General features: G+C 39.2%; 1 protein-coding gene across 2 annotated transcripts in view; it reads left to right on the top strand.

Moving 5' to 3' along the window:
* ANAPC1 (anaphase promoting complex subunit 1) overlaps window positions 1-19,437 on the top strand; it is a 36,047-nt gene that overhangs the window by 4,845 nt on the left and 11,765 nt on the right. For both annotated transcript variants that reach the window (XM_080585823.1, XM_080585824.1), the window contains exons 9-31: window positions 366-575; window positions 1,226-1,321; window positions 1,786-1,876; window positions 1,994-2,059; window positions 2,956-3,093; window positions 4,184-4,324; window positions 4,681-4,741; window positions 5,261-5,448; window positions 6,232-6,306; window positions 7,313-7,578; window positions 7,937-8,028; window positions 8,786-8,934; window positions 10,572-10,650; window positions 10,758-10,794; window positions 10,897-10,967; window positions 11,096-11,274; window positions 14,111-14,337; window positions 15,579-15,697; window positions 16,248-16,519; window positions 17,344-17,578; window positions 18,772-18,863; window positions 19,037-19,171; window positions 19,345-19,427. In XM_080585823.1, coding sequence (XP_080441949.1) covers window positions 366-575; window positions 1,226-1,321; window positions 1,786-1,876; window positions 1,994-2,059; window positions 2,956-3,093; window positions 4,184-4,324; window positions 4,681-4,741; window positions 5,261-5,448; window positions 6,232-6,306; window positions 7,313-7,578; window positions 7,937-8,028; window positions 8,786-8,934; window positions 10,572-10,650; window positions 10,758-10,794; window positions 10,897-10,967; window positions 11,096-11,274; window positions 14,111-14,337; window positions 15,579-15,697; window positions 16,248-16,519; window positions 17,344-17,578; window positions 18,772-18,863; window positions 19,037-19,171; window positions 19,345-19,427 — 3,102 coding nt within the window. The remainder of the gene's footprint in view (window positions 1-365; window positions 576-1,225; window positions 1,322-1,785; window positions 1,877-1,993; window positions 2,060-2,955; window positions 3,094-4,183; window positions 4,325-4,680; window positions 4,742-5,260; window positions 5,449-6,231; window positions 6,307-7,312; window positions 7,579-7,936; window positions 8,029-8,785; window positions 8,935-10,571; window positions 10,651-10,757; window positions 10,795-10,896; window positions 10,968-11,095; window positions 11,275-14,110; window positions 14,338-15,578; window positions 15,698-16,247; window positions 16,520-17,343; window positions 17,579-18,771; window positions 18,864-19,036; window positions 19,172-19,344; window positions 19,428-19,437) is intronic.

Below are 19,437 nucleotides of genomic sequence, written 5' to 3'. Positions count from 1 at the left end.
GTGGAGTTGGAAACTGTCTCCAGGTCTTTCGAGTCCCCGGAGTGTTTTCTGTTTCTAAAGAAAGCCATATTTAGAGGGAACAGGTTGAGACGCGTTTTTACAGACTGGACCACACACGGTAAAATGTTGGTTTTCTTACTTTTGAAATTTCATCTATTGGATTTTGACAGAGATGACAGGAAGTGAATGGAGAATTGTTTTCATATGACAATCTATTGCTAAAGGAAGCTAATACTGCGCTATCTGCTGTTTCAGGAGGATTTTGTTTTTAAAGTCTCAGTGCATGAGCTCTCTGTCTTAACAGGGATTCTCTATCTGGTTTTGTAAATTCACTTTTCAGTAGTGTTTTATGTCTTTGCTTGCAGCCGCTCTCATTCCCCTGCCCTGGGAGTACATTCATTCTCAGGAGTTCAGAGGTTCAACTTTTCCAGCAATGCTCAGTCACCGAGGAGGCACAGTATTACCCATTCTCCAAACAGCACTTCCAGTGATTCCTTTCTTATAACAGAAACTGAACCAATCATTCCTGAGCTGTGTATAGATCATCTGTGGACAGAAACCATCACAAACATGAGGTTAAGTGCTTTTGCTGGAATGTGAGATTTCCAGTGGGGGCTGGGGAAAGGAAGTAAAATGACAGCTTATTTTCCATGTGTGCTTTTTGCAAATAGTACTGCCTTAAAATAGGTGCATGGACCTGCACTTCCTAATTTTTCGGAAAAGTGGTGCTCACTAAGTGCCTAGATCTCTTGAAAAGGGAGTTGGGCACTTGGAGTGGTTTTATTTGTTGTGTTACTTGTAGTTCTCTGAACTGGGTAGTGCTTTCATGAGATTTCTCAGGCAAAGCAGGTTCAAATCTGACCATTGATTTGGGTTTCCGGTTTTGTTTGGTTTTGTTTTATAAAACTCTTTTTAGGGGGAATATCTCTTGCCCTGTTACCATCAAAAGGGACAAAATACAACATAAAACCTAAGATTGAATGGGAGAACAAAGCCAAACAGCATGTGCTCTGCATGCCAAAAAGTAGGGAACATGAAGACTGGAGTGCTAGAAAATTAATTCCTAGTGGAAGGACTGAAACTGAGACTAGCACATTCTTAGCAACTTGATGCACTGCTAATTGAAGTCCAATGAGTCCCTACAGTTTGTGGCCATTGTGTTTTCTTTAATTAAAATTTTTATAGTAAACCTAACACTATGCTGATCATTGTGTCTCATTTACAGAGAGAAGAATTCCCAAGCATCGAAAGTGTTTATTACCACTGACCTTTGTGGGCAGAAGTTCTTGTGCTTTTTAGTGGAATCCCAGCTCCAGCTGCGGTGAGCATTCCTATCTTGGGGACAGATGAAAAAAGGGGAACACTCTAAAAATTACTAGCCAGATATGGGTTTTAACGTACTTACTCCTTCAGCTAGTGGAATCTGTTATGACAACACGAAGTTATCACTCTCTCTCATATGACTTGTTTTTAACCGGACTGGCATAGATTGTTTGGGCTATTTAAAGGAAACTGAAATTGAAAGAGTGTTTGCTGTACTTTGAGTGGTATTCTTATTTGTCCTCAACTTTACCCAGTAGAATTACGCTGGGGATTTCAGTTAGAGTAGGAGAGTAAAAGTAAGATGATAGCAGGGCAAAACAAGCAAAGGAAGGAGGAAGTAACCAAGTATACCACAGTATAGCTAACTATACCATGTAACACAACTTTAATATTTTGTCTTCTTTCTGTAACAGCAGATAGGACAGTCCTTTTACGTTTCCTGTTGTTTTCTCAAATCTCTAGGTGTGTAAAGTTTCAAGAGAGCAACGATAAGTCACAGCTGATCTTTGGCTCTGTTACCAATATTCAAGCAAAGGATGCAGCTCCAGTGGAGGTATGTATCTTAGTATAAACTGTTAGCTGTGCAGTATCCTGCTTTGTCACTTGTGTTATCCAGTTGTCATATTTTACTTAAATACAAGAAGCTGAATGTGGTGTTTGATTCTTGCAGGGCATTGATACACTGCTGGTTCTGGAAGGCAGTGGCAATCTAGTGCTTTATTCCGGAGTGGTTCGGGTAAGTAACAGTTTTTTCTGTTCCCAAACAAATGTTTGAATCTTTGGTTACAAACTAGGCTGTGCAGAGGGATCTTGGGTGCATCATACATTACATGATACCATTTTAAGCTGCTGCAGACTGCCTCTGATTTGAGACTTGATTGAGAAGGTGCCTGTGCTCACGTACCAAGTGCAGTTTCTGTGCACTGCTGGGAAGATGGTTCTGAAGAATGACTGGCTCCTTGTGGTACAACTAAATAATCTCTTGAGCTTTTTTTTTACAATAGTAAAATGCTAAAGTAATGCAATTCTTTCAAACAAAGAGAATGTCAAGAATATGGAAAACAAGAATTTTTCCTAAACTAAAACTTCTGAAACTCCTATGTAGGATGCTGGATAGTTCTAGATGTCAAATCATTTTGCTTTACAGAGGGTTGTTATTAGGATGGATGCAATTCATCCAAAATAATTAAAACATTTTTTTTTAATTGTATAGAGATGCACTATGCTCTTTCAGTGTATGCAGAGGATTTGGACACAGGGGTCTGCACATAAAGATGTGTGTGTGTGTGTGTGTGTGTGTAGTAAGTATACTGAGGAAAAAAAAACACTCTGAAAGTATAGCTTTCCTAATTAAACTGTTTAAAACGTTTGGTGGAAATAGACCTGTAAGCAGTAGTGTACAATACTGACCATATATGGTAGTTTTTTCAGTGTATCATGATCTGAAGAAAGGCTTAAAACTAAAAAGCTGTCACCAGTTTTCAGAGGCTTTAGTTAAAATACACATCCAGTTTTCTTAAAACTTTTCCTTTAAGATGTTAAAATCTGAAAACATCCATATACCTAAGAAAGCTCGTGGAAGCACAGGCGCGAAATCCAACTGTTTATTTTCCTATATATTGTTCATAAAAGGTGGGGAAGGTTTTTATTCCTGGACTGCCTGCTCCATCTCTGACAATGTCCAACCAAATGCCTCGGCCAAGCACTCCATTGGATAGTGTCAGCACTCCATCCAAGCCTTTGAATAAACATCTGGGGCCCCTAGAAGAGGTAAGAAGAAACAGAATCCTGCCTTGAAAAGGTTTTAGTTGTAACAGCTTTGGCATAATTTAGCAGGTAACTGGATACTTTTTTTTTTCTAGAATGTATTCTGTGAATATAAATTGCATATGTATTCCATTACTTTTACCCAGACAGATTTATTGAAACTGTAGTGGGAATGGTATTTTATGCTGATATCTTCTATTTGGGAAGTGGTCTTTATTCAAAAATGAGTAGTTCTACATAAAAACTTCCTCATGAACATTTTAGCATGTAAAAACAAACTTTACAATCACTGAGACGTATCTGTTTCTAAATTACAACACATCTGAAGGCAGACACATCAGTTCTCTTTTAGAGGGGCTTCCAGTCCCTTCTCATTGCTTAATAGTGCAGAATTGATGCTTGGGCATGGCTAGAGGGAACACAAGTATTTTGCCAGAAAATGTTTTACTTTGAACCTTGTGTAGCTGTCATGAAAGACTCATTATGGCTCTACTTCTCTTATTTCTCTGTGGTTCATCAAGACCACTCTCTTTCTTTCCACGCTAGTTTTCATGCACAGCTTCCTTCTCCACAGACTCCATCCATAGTTTCTTCATTTACCACATTTCCCATTCCTCTGCCCAGTTTAATTTGGATGCCTTGATACATTAAGATAAATGAACATACAGTGATGGCTGAGGGCAGAGCTGGGTATGTGACACAAATCTTGTAAGCCATGTTTAACATGTGGGACTAGCTGACAGAGTAAACTGAAAAGGCAATATAAGTACTTGTTTATTTAATGCTTGGCAATTAAAAGTTGGGCATTTTTCCTTCAAATGATTGATTGATTTTAACTTTTGAGGTATCTTTTGGAGCTAAATTGTTTATTTTGCTTCTGTAAAGCCACTGAATACACAGTGATCTATTTTGTGCTGCTCTGTTTGTTTATTTATTTATGATTTTTGTAAAATTTCTGATGCAAAGAATGGAAAGACACTCACAGTTGTTTTCAAAATACATATTAATACTTCAAAAATGGTCATTTTAGCTGTCCTTTGCTCGGTTCCTCTTGTTTTAACAAGTCTCTGCAATCATTTTTACCACTTTTCAGAGTGTGCTTTTGTCACCAGTTCCAGAGCTAAGGGATTCTTCCAAACTTCATGACTCGACTTACGTTGAGGACTGCACATTTCAGCAGCTTGGAACTTTCATTCATTCTCTAAGAGACCCTGTCCACAACAGAGTAACTTTAGTAGGTATTCTGTAATTTGAGTCAACGCTTAGCAAAGCAAAATGAGGGGTAAGCTTACTTCTACTGTATAGTAAGACATTGCTAGCAGCTCCTGACCAACACCAAGGTTATATATTTCTCTGTAGAATACCCTAGAAGGCACAGAAGTTTATCAGTTCCTTCAAGTGAGTCAGGTCATGATTCATTTCAAGTGTCTCATGTAGCTATCATATGAGGTCACAAATCTTAAGTGTAGCAAATACCCAAGAGTTAGGAATATGCTTAATACATAAATGAGTTCTGAGCTGATGAAAAAGGACCCTAGCTTTATTTAAAGATACATTTTGTAATTCAACTCTTACATTTTTTTTTTTCAGGAACTTAGCAATAATACAATGGTTCGGATTACAATTCCTGAAATTGCCACTTCGGAACTAGGTACAAGTCAGAATCTGTCACATGAAATATGTTGCATAATTTTTGAGGGTTCATTTTTGAAGTGGTTTATGCATAGCTTAGACTACAGTGATTCAGTACCATGTATTCCAATCACCGTTAGCTTACCTTGTAGAGCTGCTGCCATTTATTTAGGTATGTTCTGCTACTTTTAGTGCTTCACCTGCCACACTTTTAGAACTTCCTGTGTTCTTTAGGTTGCTTTATTCTTTACTGTTTATGTTCTTGCTTGAGGCTGAGATGTCAGTTCAGACACAAGTTGGTTTCATTAATAAGCAAAAAGACATTTCCCCCCCCGACTTTGTGTGGTGAATTAGAGAGGCTGTGTTTAACCTGAACTGAAGGAACAGAAGGTTGTGTGGTGTGGCTTTTATTGAAACAGTTTCCGGAAAGTTAAAAGTAGGTCCGAGAACTGTCGAGATTTTTAGCACTGATTGGATGAATAGTATCAGGAAGTAAGATGGAAAACTGGCCTAACTTTGCGTTTTTCTTTCCCAACAGTGAAAAGATGTCTGCAAGGGGTCAAAGCTATCCTGCCCAAGGAAATAGCTGTACAGATGCTTGTCAAGTGGTACAATGCTTATAATGCTCCAGGAGGACCAAATTATCATTCAGAATGGAATTTATTTGTAACTTGTCTCATGAATATGATGGGTTATAACACAGAGAGACTGGCCTGGACACGTAATGTAAGCAAGCGTATATGTTTGTTTTCCTAGCTTAGGTTACTACTACTGATAATTCTTCGAGGTTTGAAATGGTTAGAGAGATACTGAAGTAAAAAGCAGATTGCATCTTGTTTTAAACAATGAATCAGTTCTGTATTTCTAAATTTCAGGTATACGTTTTAGTCTGTGTTTATCATGATATATGTATATACTTGTAAGATTCTTACCACTAGCTGGTCAGGTGAAAATAAATTATGAAGATTTTACTCCATTTCATAACTAACACTGAGGCACTAAACATTTATTTCAACTAATCCATATTAAGTCTATTTTGTTTAGAAGCACGGATCTCAATGCTGATTCCTGTTTCCTAAAGAAGATTCTCCCTGCATTTTCCCAGCAGTTTGCAGCATTTACAGTTCTATTTTTCTAGCTGTTTCACTGAATTTAGTTGGATTTTTCTGTGAGATTCCTGCTAGCAAGTATGTTTGCAGCACTCACAGGAGGTGGGGGGGAAAAAAAGGCAGGGATATATGTATTGCTGAAATTAAAGCAATTACAGTATACCCACATTGCTAGCATTGGCTCATCCCTACCTTTTCCTCTGTCCTAGTAAATACCACCTGTTAGGCAGTCAAACTGTGAAGTTCATGCACCATACACTAGACTAACTAGCTGTGTAAAAAAATCTAATTGCAGTATGTGTTTTATGTGAAAACAAAGTATCAATACAATTGGTGATTTACCTATGCAACCTTGGACATTTTAATATTGAGCTACTTTTGGTCTTCTCATTTCTTACAGCTTGACTTTGAAGGATCACTTTCGCCAGTTATTGCTCCAAAGAAGGCTAGGCCATCAGAAACAGGGTCAGATGAAGTAAGAAATGGTTCTCTTTTACAAATAAAAGCTGCAGGGGCGAGGGGGTTGAGGTTTTTTTATTATTTTTTTTTTTAAGGCAAACCAGAGGAACTCCTGAGTAGTGCATTTCATCTGAGCTCACCCAAGATTACAAGCCTTTGGGGGAAGAAAAGTTGTTTTGCCCTGTGCTGTGGCTGTATCATGTGACCTTGCTTGTCGGGGTCCCAGTTTCAGAGAAGTTGGACTCAGGAGTGAATTTAATATGAATTACAAAGCAACCCCAGGCAGTCTCCTGACAATGTCAAATGTCTCCTAGATTCTTTATCCCTTTAAAATAAAGTTGGCTTACTCTCCTGTCCACTCAGCACCTTTAGCAAGTTAGGGGCATCAAATTACATACTCACTGAATGCACTGATTCTCACTGAATTCAGTAGAGTGTTCAAGATTGATTCACTGAGTTTTGCCTAGGCAGGAATAGGAAGTTTTCTTATGCAGGCAGTGGATGAGACTTACTAGCATTCCACTATAAGAGGATTATAAGCTACGGTGATTCAGTCATGCCATTAGCTTTTTGTGGGTTGACAGCTCAGTGAGCCCATGGGGCTACAGGCTACAATCTGCCTGAAACAAAAGGTAAGATCTAATGCCTGATGTGCTATGACAGGGGAGGTGCAAAGAAGACTGGGAGCACTGGGTGAATGGCATAAATACTCAGTGAGATGTGTCATGAACAGAATTATTGGTGCAAAGAAGGCACTTTAAATCAGCTTTCTGTTGTTATGTTCTCTTACATATAAGGCTTTGTTTCTGTTATGTATTAGAGGTGGGAAAAAAAACAAGGATGTAACTTAGCACTTGAATCTCGGTGCTGCGTAGCTTGCAGGATTTGTGTGGCACATTTACCATAGAACAATTATATTTGTTTTGGTTTAGGGGAAAACCTTCTTCTGTAATGGTGCTTTGGAGTTGCTGGAAGTTTTTGTTCACTGTGGAACCTCTGCCTCTTTCTCCTGTTTGATCTAGGACTGGGAATACCTCTTGAGCTCTGATTACCATAGGAATTTTGAGTCTCATCCTGTAGCCAAAGCCTTGAGATTGGACCCTCTGGAAGTTTCAGCTCCAAAGGATGACTTCTTACAGAGCCTTAGCCTGGATTCCTCAACCCTCCTTTTTACCCATATTCCTGCTATTTTCTTTGTTCTTCACCTGATCTATGAGGAGCTCAAACTGAATAGTTTAATGGGAGAAGGAATTCGTTCACTTGTTGTTCTTCTGGTTCAGCTGGCCAGGTATGCCAAACTGACAAATCACAGATATTGTATATTGTTCATTGTCTCTTGATGATGGCTGTGTATGTTTTATTTATTTTTTTTTTAAAGAGGAATTGAATGGTGTTTTCTTATTTTTGAAGAAAATGAATAAATCATGGTTAAAGATATTTCCAGTAGCAAATCTCTTGTATAGTTCTTGCTACTTGCCATCATCAGCATGATTCGCAAATCTTAGTTCTTGGCAGATGGGTTTTATCCCTGTGGTACAAGAAAGGGAGAGTGAGGAAGTATGCTCAACAGATTTTGTAAGTCAGTTTTTTTGTTTGTTTGTTTTTTGTTGTTCCCTCCAATGTGGTTCAAATCCCTTTCATTTCAGGGACTTAAAACTTGAAGCTTATATAGATTATTACTACAGAGACTATCCAGCCCTTGTAAAAAGCTCCAGACAGACTTGCATAATTGATCAAGGTGAGTTTGAAATTAGAACAATATAGCCATGAGCTGGTGCATTCAGTCTGGTGCCTCCCTGAGATGCTTCACTGAACAGGGACCTGGGAGGGAATGATGTTTTTATTCTAGCAAACTCCTAGCTCAGGCTTGCTGAGAAATGCTAGCAGAGAGCTGTAGAAAAGCCTGGTAGTGAGATGTGCCTCTACTGTGAAAAGTGTCTATAGGCTGGCAGACTCTCAGTTTGTAGTTCATAAAAACTTAATCAGAGCTAAAAACACAGTCAGAAAAGCTAAAATAAGGACATATATTGTTTTTGCATTTGTTTAGTATACTACCAGCTGAAATTTGCTGGTAATGTAAGACAAACTGCTGTTTTTGCTGGCCTAAATATAATCTCATAATATTGGTCAGGCTTTGCTGCTCATATTTGTGGACAGGGAAGGCAAAGAGGTTACAGCTCAGTTGTTCTCTCACTTAAGTAATTTAATGTTGTTGAATTACAAGACTGTTCCCTTGAGGTTTTTGAAAGTTACATTCCTTTTCATTGTGGGCTGAGACTTTTTCTCTTGAAAGACAGAAAGGTGTCTCATGCTTTCTTTACTGTCTAGCTATAAACTTCGATCTAACAGGAGGCAGATAAGATATATAGTGTTTTGGTGAAATGCTGTGTTTCTCTAGTTGTACAAAAGAAGTACTGTAGGGCTTGCTTTGGGAATAGTGGAGAATTCTGTGCATTTGCCACGAACTCAGTGTCATTACTATTCATATGATTAAGTCCAAACAGGTTTCATGCACCATCCCTCATTTTTTTCTGCTGAGCCTCCAAGTATCTTTCAGTGGCTGAGTTCCTGTCTGAAGGGAGAAGGAGTGCAGCCTTATCCTTACTTACCAGGAATCTGTGAAAGGAGCAAACTGGTAGTAGTGGTATGTACTTTGGCAAAGAGGATGTGTTTTCTTCTGTCAGCATAGCAGCACCGTGGCCACGGTTTGCCCCAGCTGCTTAATTTTATGTGAGTGAAGCGCCCCTAATGGGAAGTCAAATAAAGAAGGATTTAATCATACCACGTGAAGCAATGGGAGCCTACTGGAGCAGTATTGAGCCTGTGATAAATAACTCTGCTTAGGAGCGTGACTGTAGCTGTATTGTTTGGGCACTCGAGCATCTCTGAGGGTTGCTGCACTGTACTACGTAGACCTCATCTGTCTGCACGAGATTCTGTTAGTATCCCTGCAATATAACGGTGTCAGCCTCTCTCTAGGGGGATTAACAAGCTTTTAGTGGAGAGAATTCCCTGCAAGTCCCATCTTCTCTTTTATCACTTTAATATTATTGAAGGGTGTGGATGGGTTTTAGCAGGTGGGAGGAGGTGTTTGAGACTGGGAAGAAGAGTTCATGAGTGCGTGGCCTATGCTTCACTGCTTATGTTTTTTTGTGGTTTGCAGTAGTGGCATGTGCAAAGTAATAATGTAACTCAAGTTAACTGTATTTTGTGAGTGAGAATTTCCCAGCTTTTCTCTTGGGCATGTATCAACATAAATATTTAGCTGCATGAGTAGTTATTAGTGCTGATGTTATCTTCTAGACAGCCTTGATGGCTTATTCACTAAGCGTTTATGGAGAAAACCTGTCAGTGCAGGATTTGGAGCAAAGATGTTGAGCCTGAGGTGGCTGAAGAGAAAAACAGAGTGGTGAGGCTGTGATCCAAGTGTCCAGGATTAGTTGCAGTCTCAAATTTGAGCTTCCAGGATTCAGCCTGTCCTCTGCTTCAAAGTGTGCAGTGTGGAAGCAGCAACACTAAGACTGTTTAAGGTGCTGATGCTTTCACTTAAAATTTGCCCCTGCCCTTGAACTCAGGGGAACAAGAGCCTTTTCCTCAGACTAGCGCCCATGTCTGTCCAACTCTGTCTTTCTTTCTACTTCTGCCTTACTGCCTATGCAGAGGTCAGAGCTGGCATGTCGGTAGTGCAGCTTGTCAGAAGATCTTTGAGGAAATCATAACAGATTTTTACTTGGATGTGATTTTGCCTTTGGCAAGCCAGCTTGTCTGGCTCTATCAAAAAGTAAACAGGGTGACAGATCACTTTGATTTTGGTGATTAAATAGATGAAGTGCACCCTGCTTTGAAAGGGGAGCAACTTTTCACTCAGAGCCTCCACACAGTACCCAATACTCAAGAGGTGGGGGAAACTGAAAGTGAAGAATGGTGTTCGTAGAAAATGTGTGTATTTTCCAAGAGGAAAATCAATGAAGTGTGAAAAAGATGGGAAAGGCAATTAGGAACATGTTTTCCTGTTTTGAAGATCTTTTTCTTTTTACCTTAGAAACAACTATTAGGGAGAATTCAGTTAATTGTTTCAAGGTTTATGTTTCCAAACTTAAATCTAGAAATCTAAAGCATAAAAGTTTCTTTCAGTTGTTTCAACCTTTACTTCATGATGTTTTCATAATTAATCTTAAACAGTGAGATGGGTTTAAGTTAACTTCTGCTTGTTTTGATAGGCAGTATAGCAATAACTGCAAACTAAGTGGCTCTATATTATGGTGTCTTTTTCCTATCCAGAGCGTGGCTTTGTACATACTTGGTGATGAGAGCGCTCTATCTAATGAAGCCTCCCATTATTTGTACAAGATTACATCAGGTAAAGATGCTTTGATGCCACCATAATATCTCCTAGTGTCTTGCGTTTATTACGTGCTGTCCTTTTGCTTGGAGAACGTGGGAGTAATATGGCTTTGTCTTTCGTAGGACAACGAAAACAGCAAATAGAACAGGATGACAGTCGGTATGGTTTTTTAATATTATTTTAAACTCTGAATTTTTGACTTTCTGCTGAATTTTTGACTAGTTTTTATTGGCTTATCCTTTATTTTCCATTATTTTACAGATGTAGTTTAAGACACAGCACATCTGTTTCTAGCCTGGCTGAAAAGTTAGTTATTTGGATGACAAATGTTGGTAAGAGCAGCTTTTATCATTGTGTGACATGGTAACAATTGCAAATAAATCTCATGATTGCATAGGTACAAAAAACATTTTATTTAGTTTCGGTAAAACAATTTCTTTTTATTCTCACTAATTTTAAGGTTTCACTTTAAGAGATCTGGAGTCTCTGCCGTTTGGTGTAGCTCTTCCCATTAGAGATGCCATATATTATTGCCGGGAGCAGCCTGCCTCAGACTGGCCAGAAGCAGTTTGTCTCTTGATTGGGCGCCAGGATCTGTCCAAACAGGCGTGTGAAGGGAACCTGCAAAAGGGCAAATCTGTGAGTATGGGCATAAATGGATTTCATGGTACTGGATATTGGGCAGAGCACTCTGTTCAAAAACTTCTCCACCATCTGCTGATGCTTGGGGATGTAGGTTATGGCATGTGGAAGGTGCAGAAATCAAAATTGAGGGCAGTGCAGCGTTTACACACATACAAGGGTTTCAGTATAAAAAACAGCATCCGGCACAGGAAGAGTACATGCATAGCTGTGGTAACTGTCAATAAAACAGATTTTGAACTTAATTTAAGCATAGTGCTCAAAAGCTTTGCCTACGGAGCAATTTAGAATCATAGAATCATAGAATATCCTGAGCTGGAAGGGACCTACAAGGATCGTCAAGTCCAATTCCTAATTTGATTGCTTCTGTAAGTCCTCCTCCTTTCCAAAATGGCTGCACCTTTTAAAAGGTGTTAGAGAGGTTTTGGTCCTACATCCAGAGACCCTGCCATCAGAACAACAGTGGTGCAGGGAGAAGGAAATGTGTGTTTGTCAGTCTGGCTCCTTCTTGAGTTGGCATAGGTGGGGTCTCCCTTTTTGCTGGGACAACTGGATTGATTTCTGAAATACACTTCTCATATTTCTTCTTTTTTTTTTTTTCTCAAAAAGGGCTTAGTTATTTGTATCCTGAAGTAAATTGAAAAAAGTGTGTCTTTGGTTGTTTTTCTTTTAAACATTTTCTTCTGATGGTGGGAATCAGTAGCATCTTCTGGAGTTGTAACTCAAGTGTTTGCTGTTGAGGACACTGTGGAATCCAAAACTCTGCTTGAAGAAAGGCGAGTGCCATGCATAAAAGCGCTCAGTAATAGTAAAGAGATTATCCATAGTCTTCAGAAGTCAGGTAAAGGGACTTGTATTCTTAAGTACATCTTGGTCAAGATAATTTTTGCTGTCTTAGCTTAGGAAGTGATATTAAAATTACTTGATTTTTTTTTAACAGGGAATTTTGGACTAACTGCATATCAGAAAAGTTAAAAGCTTTTATTCATGTAGAAGGAAAGTAAACAAGCTATATGTTCAAATCTGATGTGACACTGTTCGTTAAAATTTCATTTTATTTTCTGCTAGTGAACTTTTGCCCAACTATAACAGTGCTGAATCTTAAAATGATGATAAATCTGATTTTATCACTTACTTTATAACAATGCCTCGAATATATGTTACCTTAAAAGGATAAAGTGATCTTCAAACACCAAATTGTTTGTCATTTCTCAGGAGGGCAGGGTGGAGTTTCCTGTTTCAAAACGGACGCTGGCTATATGGGTGGTGCAGTTATGTATTGAGATTTAGTGCATATTTATCAGAAGAAATTGGTTTTCATTCATCAGCTGTTAGTCTAGTTGCAGTCCTGGTGTCATGTGTTACAGTGAGCCTTAGGAAGACCCCATGGTTGATTTAGTCTATGTGATTCTCTGTCTTCAGCTTGCTGAAATTCTGAGGTATAGAACGGGAAAAATAACCAATTCAGAGAAATATTTTGCATTTTGGTTTTAGATTTATGGTATCAATATTTGTGTCGATACTTGCCTTGTTACTTTAAGCAAATCTTTTATCCGTGGAAGATAGAAATGATAGAAAAGAGAGGCTGACCAACCTTAGGGTTGACATTCAAATTGTTTTGTCAGGAAACTGTACATTCTGCAGGAAAGCTTAGTTCTGCAGAACATGGTGAAGATAAAAAGAATTGTGCTTTATGCAGAGTGACAGACTTGTTTGGAGCAAGTGTAGCTCGAGCAGACTGTGGGCATACATTGTTGCATCCTGACTTAGGCTATCCCTGCCATTCTTGGTGGTGGTCCTGTGCACTGCTTGTGTGATATGAATAAACTGGTGGGGACAGAGGCATGAATGAGGATTTTAAAAATCTTGCAACAAAGGAGGGGTTTTCCACGGTGCTTTGAAGCAATGAAATGCTTTATTATTTTGTAGTCATATAGCCCTGGTTTGCAAATTCAGAAAACATTCTGGTACTGCAGTGAAAACTAGGTTGACTGACAGCAGCAAACATTTGGAATTCACTGCCATGCAGACTGTTTATTTTAATAAGTAGCTTGCTTTTCCCAGAGTTATTGGGATAGGAGGATGGGGAAATCCAAATTAAATCCAAATTAAAGCCCTAATTCATGAAAACATCAGTGAAAACATCAGTGATTAGAACAATAAACCATGTGCCTGAACAGAATAGTCGGAACAGCAGCCCTGATTGGGTTAATGGTCAGTAGGTACTGGAACTTCAAAAAGGAAGTTGTTACCAGGGACTACATTTGTGCCTTTTGGAGTTTAGCTTCTGTTTTAATATACATTGAAATGCTCATCTATGTTTCTGTTTTTCACTACTGAACTTGAAGAAAAAAAAAAACGTGTTTTCTCAGTAGTCATAGATAACTGTGTAGGCAGGGAGGGGAAAGCCCTTTACGACTACTGCTCTGAAACAAGAAATATTTTTGAAAGGAAGAGAACACTATTTCGTCAGTCACCTCTTCAAGCTTCCACTTTCTGGTTTTTTGCTTGCCAGCCTTTGTTAAATCTTTGACATATTTGAGATGTCACCGCTTCCTGACATGATAGTTATTTATCCCATTTAAGTGTGCAAAAATAGCCAATTACAATGTTCAGGAGTCCTTGGGGCCTTCTAAATAAGTGTAAAGAGTGTATGAACAGTGTCATTCATGACTGCACGAATACCAGTCCGTTCTATTTATAACACCCATCTCAGTGCAGCTAATTGTGCTGAGTGCATTCACATTGTTATTCTAGTATTTGCTGGCTTTCTGCTGGTTAGCAATATACATGTGCACTACTGAAAATGACTTTTTTTCTCTTTCCCTTGCAGTCTGTGGGCCCAGTGCTGTCCTCTGATATTCCCTCTGGAGCCGAATCAGAAGAGGATGAGGATGGCATGAATGATATGAATGAGGAAGTCATGTCCCTAATATGGAGTGAGGATTTGAGAGTGCAGGAAGTACGCAGACTCCTTCAGAGTGCCCGTCCTGTACGTGTCAACGTAGTGCAGATGCCAGAATCTAGTGACCATGAATACATAGAAGAAAAAGAAAACCGGTAAAGAATTCTCTCTGTTTCTAGCAGGTTTTCACTCAGGTGAAAAATTGTGAATATTTTTGGTGGCTTAAAGTTAAGTATGTCTAATCAAATGGTGCAGTGTATTTTAGTCTGAACTGAGCATTGAAGTAGGCAGGCATGAGTGAGGGACACACAGAAGAGGGTTGTATTTTATAATTCAAGACTTTGAAGTTCATTGTGCACCAAAAACTGTGCTGTATTGATTTGGATGGCTCTTGAGATTGGAGCAGCATATAGGAAAGACTGTTAGTTTCAACCCCAGACAGCATGTTGAGATCAGCTGGGGTTTGAAAGCAGACTGCGGTGTTTTCTCCACCTAAAAAGCAGTAAATATAAGCACAGGACCAATTCTCTAGAGAACACACATCTGTAGAAAACAAAGCATTGTCCAGCCCCTATGTAAAACTGGAAAGCCCTTTGTTCAGAGCTAATCTTAGGTCTAAGCAAGACTTTAGTTGGGGGACCTAATTAATTCTACAGAAAGCAAGTTTACTGCTTCATCCCTCCCTTGAAATTTCCTTTTGGAGCTGTTCTTTGCCCAGTCACCTCACAATCAATGCCATTCTGGTTCTTTATTCACTTATTTTGGGGGTCTTAGAAGATTCTTCTTTAAAAAACAAAACAAGGCAACAACAACAAAAGACAAACTTCAGAACATCATTAACATGCAAAACATTATACAGAAGTAGAAAACTAAAGGAATGCATCAAATTATTGTCTGACTTAACAAGCTGAGTAATCTAACAAGTCTAGAAAGTGTTTCCAGAGTAAATCATAGAAAATTGTGGTCAGCATTCCTGGAAGTACATTATTAATTCTGTACACAGGTTATTACTAGATGTGATCACTAGTCATAGCAAGATCACATATGGCAATTAACTTTGTTTTGCTTTCTCCTTTCACCTCGTTTCTGATGATGGCTGCTAAATTGTAGCATGGATTTGTTTAGCTAGCACCTAGCTTTAACGGAAAAACAGAGGCAAATTTAAACATCATGGCAGCTAAAGTATATCTTTGAGATTAACCTTGTAGGGATCAAAGATTTTACTTCAGTAGTATAACGTGAAAAAGTGAAGAAAACATGCTGTCTTGTAGCCAGAAAAAAAAAAAAAAACAGTCTGTCCAGTACCTGTTGCCTGTAGGTTCATGTTATATCATGTATTTGGAGTGTTTTTATGTACTAAGCAATTGGCTCAGTTTTGCTTTGATCTCCCCAACAGGCTGCTACAGCTGTGCCAGCGAACGATGGCACTGCCTGTCGGACGAGGAATGTTCACTTTGTTCTCCTATCACCCCGTTCCAACGGAGCAGTTGCCCATCCCTAAGCTGAATCTAACTGGTACGTTGCTCAGCATTTTCTTCTGAAGAAATTCAGTATTTAACAGAATGTGAGGGAATGTCTTTCAGTTGCTACCCTGTTGTTTTTTGAACCTCTTGTAATTTTATAGCACCTTCTGTGCTTTTCCACAAAAAGTTTCATAGCAGGAATGAGCTTTGTGAAGAAGTAGCCCTTTTTGTTTTGAATCTGCCACTTCTTTAGTATCTTCCTCTGGAATGGTCAAGACCAATGTAATTTTCTAATACAGACCTTAAATCAGGTACATTCTGACAAGTGAAGAGAAGTGAAATAAATTGCCCAAGGATGTGCAGGTGTTTAGTGCTGGGGTCATACAGGATGCAGATACTGCGAAGTCCTCACTGCTGGTTTATCTAGTACGCTGTGCTTCATCATCTGACATGCCTGAAGATATTCAAGACTGTCTTCAGATCAGAAGTATTACTTCTCAAGCTGTCAGTGTTTGTTCACTTGGCACCCTACTGAAGTTGAGAGCTGTTTCTGAAGGGGTTTGGATTCACCTAATTGCTTTTAACAATTCTGTTATGTGCAGGCCGTGCTCCTCCTAGGAACACTACTGTAGATCTGAACAGTGGGAACATCGACGTGCCTCCTAACATGGCTTGCTGGGCCAGCTTTCACAATGGGGTGGCTGCTGGGCTGAAGATAGCACCTGCTTCACAGATAGACTCTGCTTGGATTGTCTATAACAAGCCCAAAATTGCTGAACTAGCAAATGAATATGCAGGCTTCCTCATGGCTCTGGGTCTCAACGGGCATCTCACAAAACTTGCCACACTCAATATACATGACTATTTAACAAAGGTGAGTTATTCTTTTATAAGCAACAGAGAAATACCTGAACCTATTGATTTCTTTAAGCAAACAAACAAACAAAGGAGTCAGCAAATTTCTTTGAAACACTGAGTTGGAAGTTTCCTGGTATAGGTGAGTATTCGAATTGATTTGTTAATGTTAGCAGTATGGGACTTTATTTCTGTTTAAAGGTTTTTCAGTAGTTTTGTCACTAAGTATTTCCACATTGTGATGATGTACAGCTCATTGGGTAGGTGAATGGTCTGAATTACCTCTGCTCAATCTGTATCAAAAAGTTCTTGTTAATCTTTGTGCATGTGCTGGAGTTAGGGATCTGAGATTTTATGTGTATTAAAAGGCTGAAAATCATACGTGCTCTTGAAATCTCACCTTAAATTGTTAGAAGTTGTGTATATCTATTTCCTTTAAAGCTTAAACAAGAATAAATGTTACATATGGTTGCTGTTTGGGAGGAATTGATAATGAACTATGAGGGAGATAAGGTCCTCTTAATGCAAAACCCTCAGGTTTTGTTTTTAAAACAACCCAAATGTTGTGGGGATTTTTTTGGAAACTAAATATCTGCATTATAGCCATGCCTAGCAGTTCATTGTGTAAGAACTTCTGTTTGGACTGAAATAAGATCTTAGAGCTGGGAAATACCCTTACACCCGTAACAGCTAGTGTTCATTATTCCTGAAGAGTTGGTTCAGAAAGTTCAGCAGCTGTGTCTCTTGAAGAATGTAAGACTTGTATTAGATACTGAGGCAAGTGTATTTCCTTTTCTGAACATGCCTGCTTTCTTTGGTTGCTGATAATTGTTTTCTTTCTAGGGCCACGAGATGACAAGTATTGGACTGTTGCTTGGTGTTTCTGCTGCCAAGCTGGGCACAATGGACATGGCTATTACACGGCTTCTGAGTATTCACATACCTGCCCTGCTACCACCAACTTCAACGGAGCTGGATGTCCCCCACAATGTGCAGGTGGCTGCTGTGATAGGAATAGGCCTTGTCTATCAGGGCACTGCTCACAGGCACACAGCTGAAGTTCTGCTGGCTGAAATAGGTGGGTGCTAATGCTGAAAAAAACAAGATGAGGGCTGGGAGAGTCGCAACACATGCATGATTTCCACAATGCATTGTGGACCTGAAAGTATTAACATATATTTTCTTTTAATTATACCTTTGCCACTGCAGTAGGCACCTCCCATTTCCCAAACTCCATCTTTTTCTTTCAAAGGAAAAGAAGCTACTGTGAATTGTGCATTGGTACAGCAGAGAACACTCACTGAATTCAGTAGAAGAAATCTAACAGTACTAGTTCTGGATCTATATGCTTATTCCTTATGGAAGTTTTGTCTGAATAGAACTGGTTTGGAGCTTCTGGGGCTGCCAGTTATTTGGTAGAAGGACTGCTGTAACGATGTATTCCTTCTAACCCAGATGCCATAGATTTATGCAAAAGTCCTGACCCTCTATAGCACTTGAGCAGACCTATCGCGCACTGCTCATCCAACAAATCTGACGCTTCTCATGTTTCTCATGTCTGCCATGAAGTAACTGTCACTGTAGAAACCAGATTAAGTCACTGGGTGGGAAAAAACACTTGCCTCTTGCAAGGACAGTCTTTTTGACTCACTAGGTTGGTGAAAGTACAGTTGTCATTTCGCAAATTCTCCTGTTCCTAGTTTTGTTGTTTAAGGCTTTCCAAACAGCATTCGTTGAGAACTGATTCAGTAAAGTTCTGACCTGTATTGTGTCCTCATTTTGTGCATAGTTCTTTTGATTTTATTTCTAACAGTTAAGTTCTTGTTCATGTTTATGTGTAACTTTAGTTAAGAGACTGTGTGGTTTACTAAATAGAGAATTGGATAAATTTTAAGGGTGAAATTATATCTGTTATGTTTCTGGTAATCTGATATGTGCGGTCTTTTCTAGCAACAGCTTTTGAACTGTGCTGACGACATTTGGATAGGTTCAGAGATCTTCAAAGTATATGTAATTGTAACATGGCATTTTCACTGTCTTTGAACTCCAACCATATCCTTTAGCAATACATACTGCTTCTGGAGGGGTTTGCCATTTGGTGATGGATGGGTTAAGTGACAATTGTTTGTAATTCCATGGAGAACTTCCCTGATTTTCTTGAAGGACTAGATTTTTTTTTTCTAATTTTGTTAGAAGTGTAATGCTTAATAAGACAATGTTTACTTAGCTGGAATTTTAAAAGATGAATTTCATTGTTTTGTTTTTCTCCAGGACGTCCACCTGGACCCGAGATGGAGTACTGCACAGACAGAGAGTCTTATTCACTTGCATCTGGGCTAGCCTTAGGGATGGTTTGCCTGGGGGTAAGTGCCTCCTTTTCATTTCAACTGCAATTAGTAGAAGAATCATTATATATTGGGGCAGGGGTAATGAGAATTGTTTCATCCTTGACCTGCAACTGCCTTTGGCTGAATGGATTTTTTACCTCATATAGGAAGGCACTTGCGTATTATTTCTTCTCCTCTTCATTCCTTAGCATGGCAGTAATTTGATAGGCATGTCCGACCTCAATGTGCCCGAGCAGCTTTACCAGTACATGGTTGGGGGTCACAGACGGTTCCAAGCAGGAATGCACAGAGAGAAGCACAAGTCTCCCAGTTACCAAATTAAGGTATGTGTTGATGATTTGTGCTCATTTAAGCAGAAAACATTGGTAACTTAGAAGTCTACAAAGGTCTATGTCTCAGTGAACCAAGTGACTTGGAATGCTTATTCACATCACCTGCAGGCGGTTAGTTGCCTTCCTAATCAACTAGTCTGAATGTATACATTGTGTTTTCACAGGAAGGAGACACCATAAATGTGGATGTTACTTGTCCTGGTGCCACACTAGCACTTGCAATGATCTACCTAAAGACTAATAACAGGTATTAACCT

Source organism: Anser brachyrhynchus (assembly GCF_964034855.1).
Source record: "Anser brachyrhynchus genome assembly, chromosome: 3".
NCBI lineage: Eukaryota > Metazoa > Chordata > Aves > Anseriformes > Anatidae > Anser > Anser brachyrhynchus.
The sequence above is the reverse complement of the archived record's forward strand: the minus strand, read 5'-3'. Positions and strand labels throughout refer to the sequence as shown.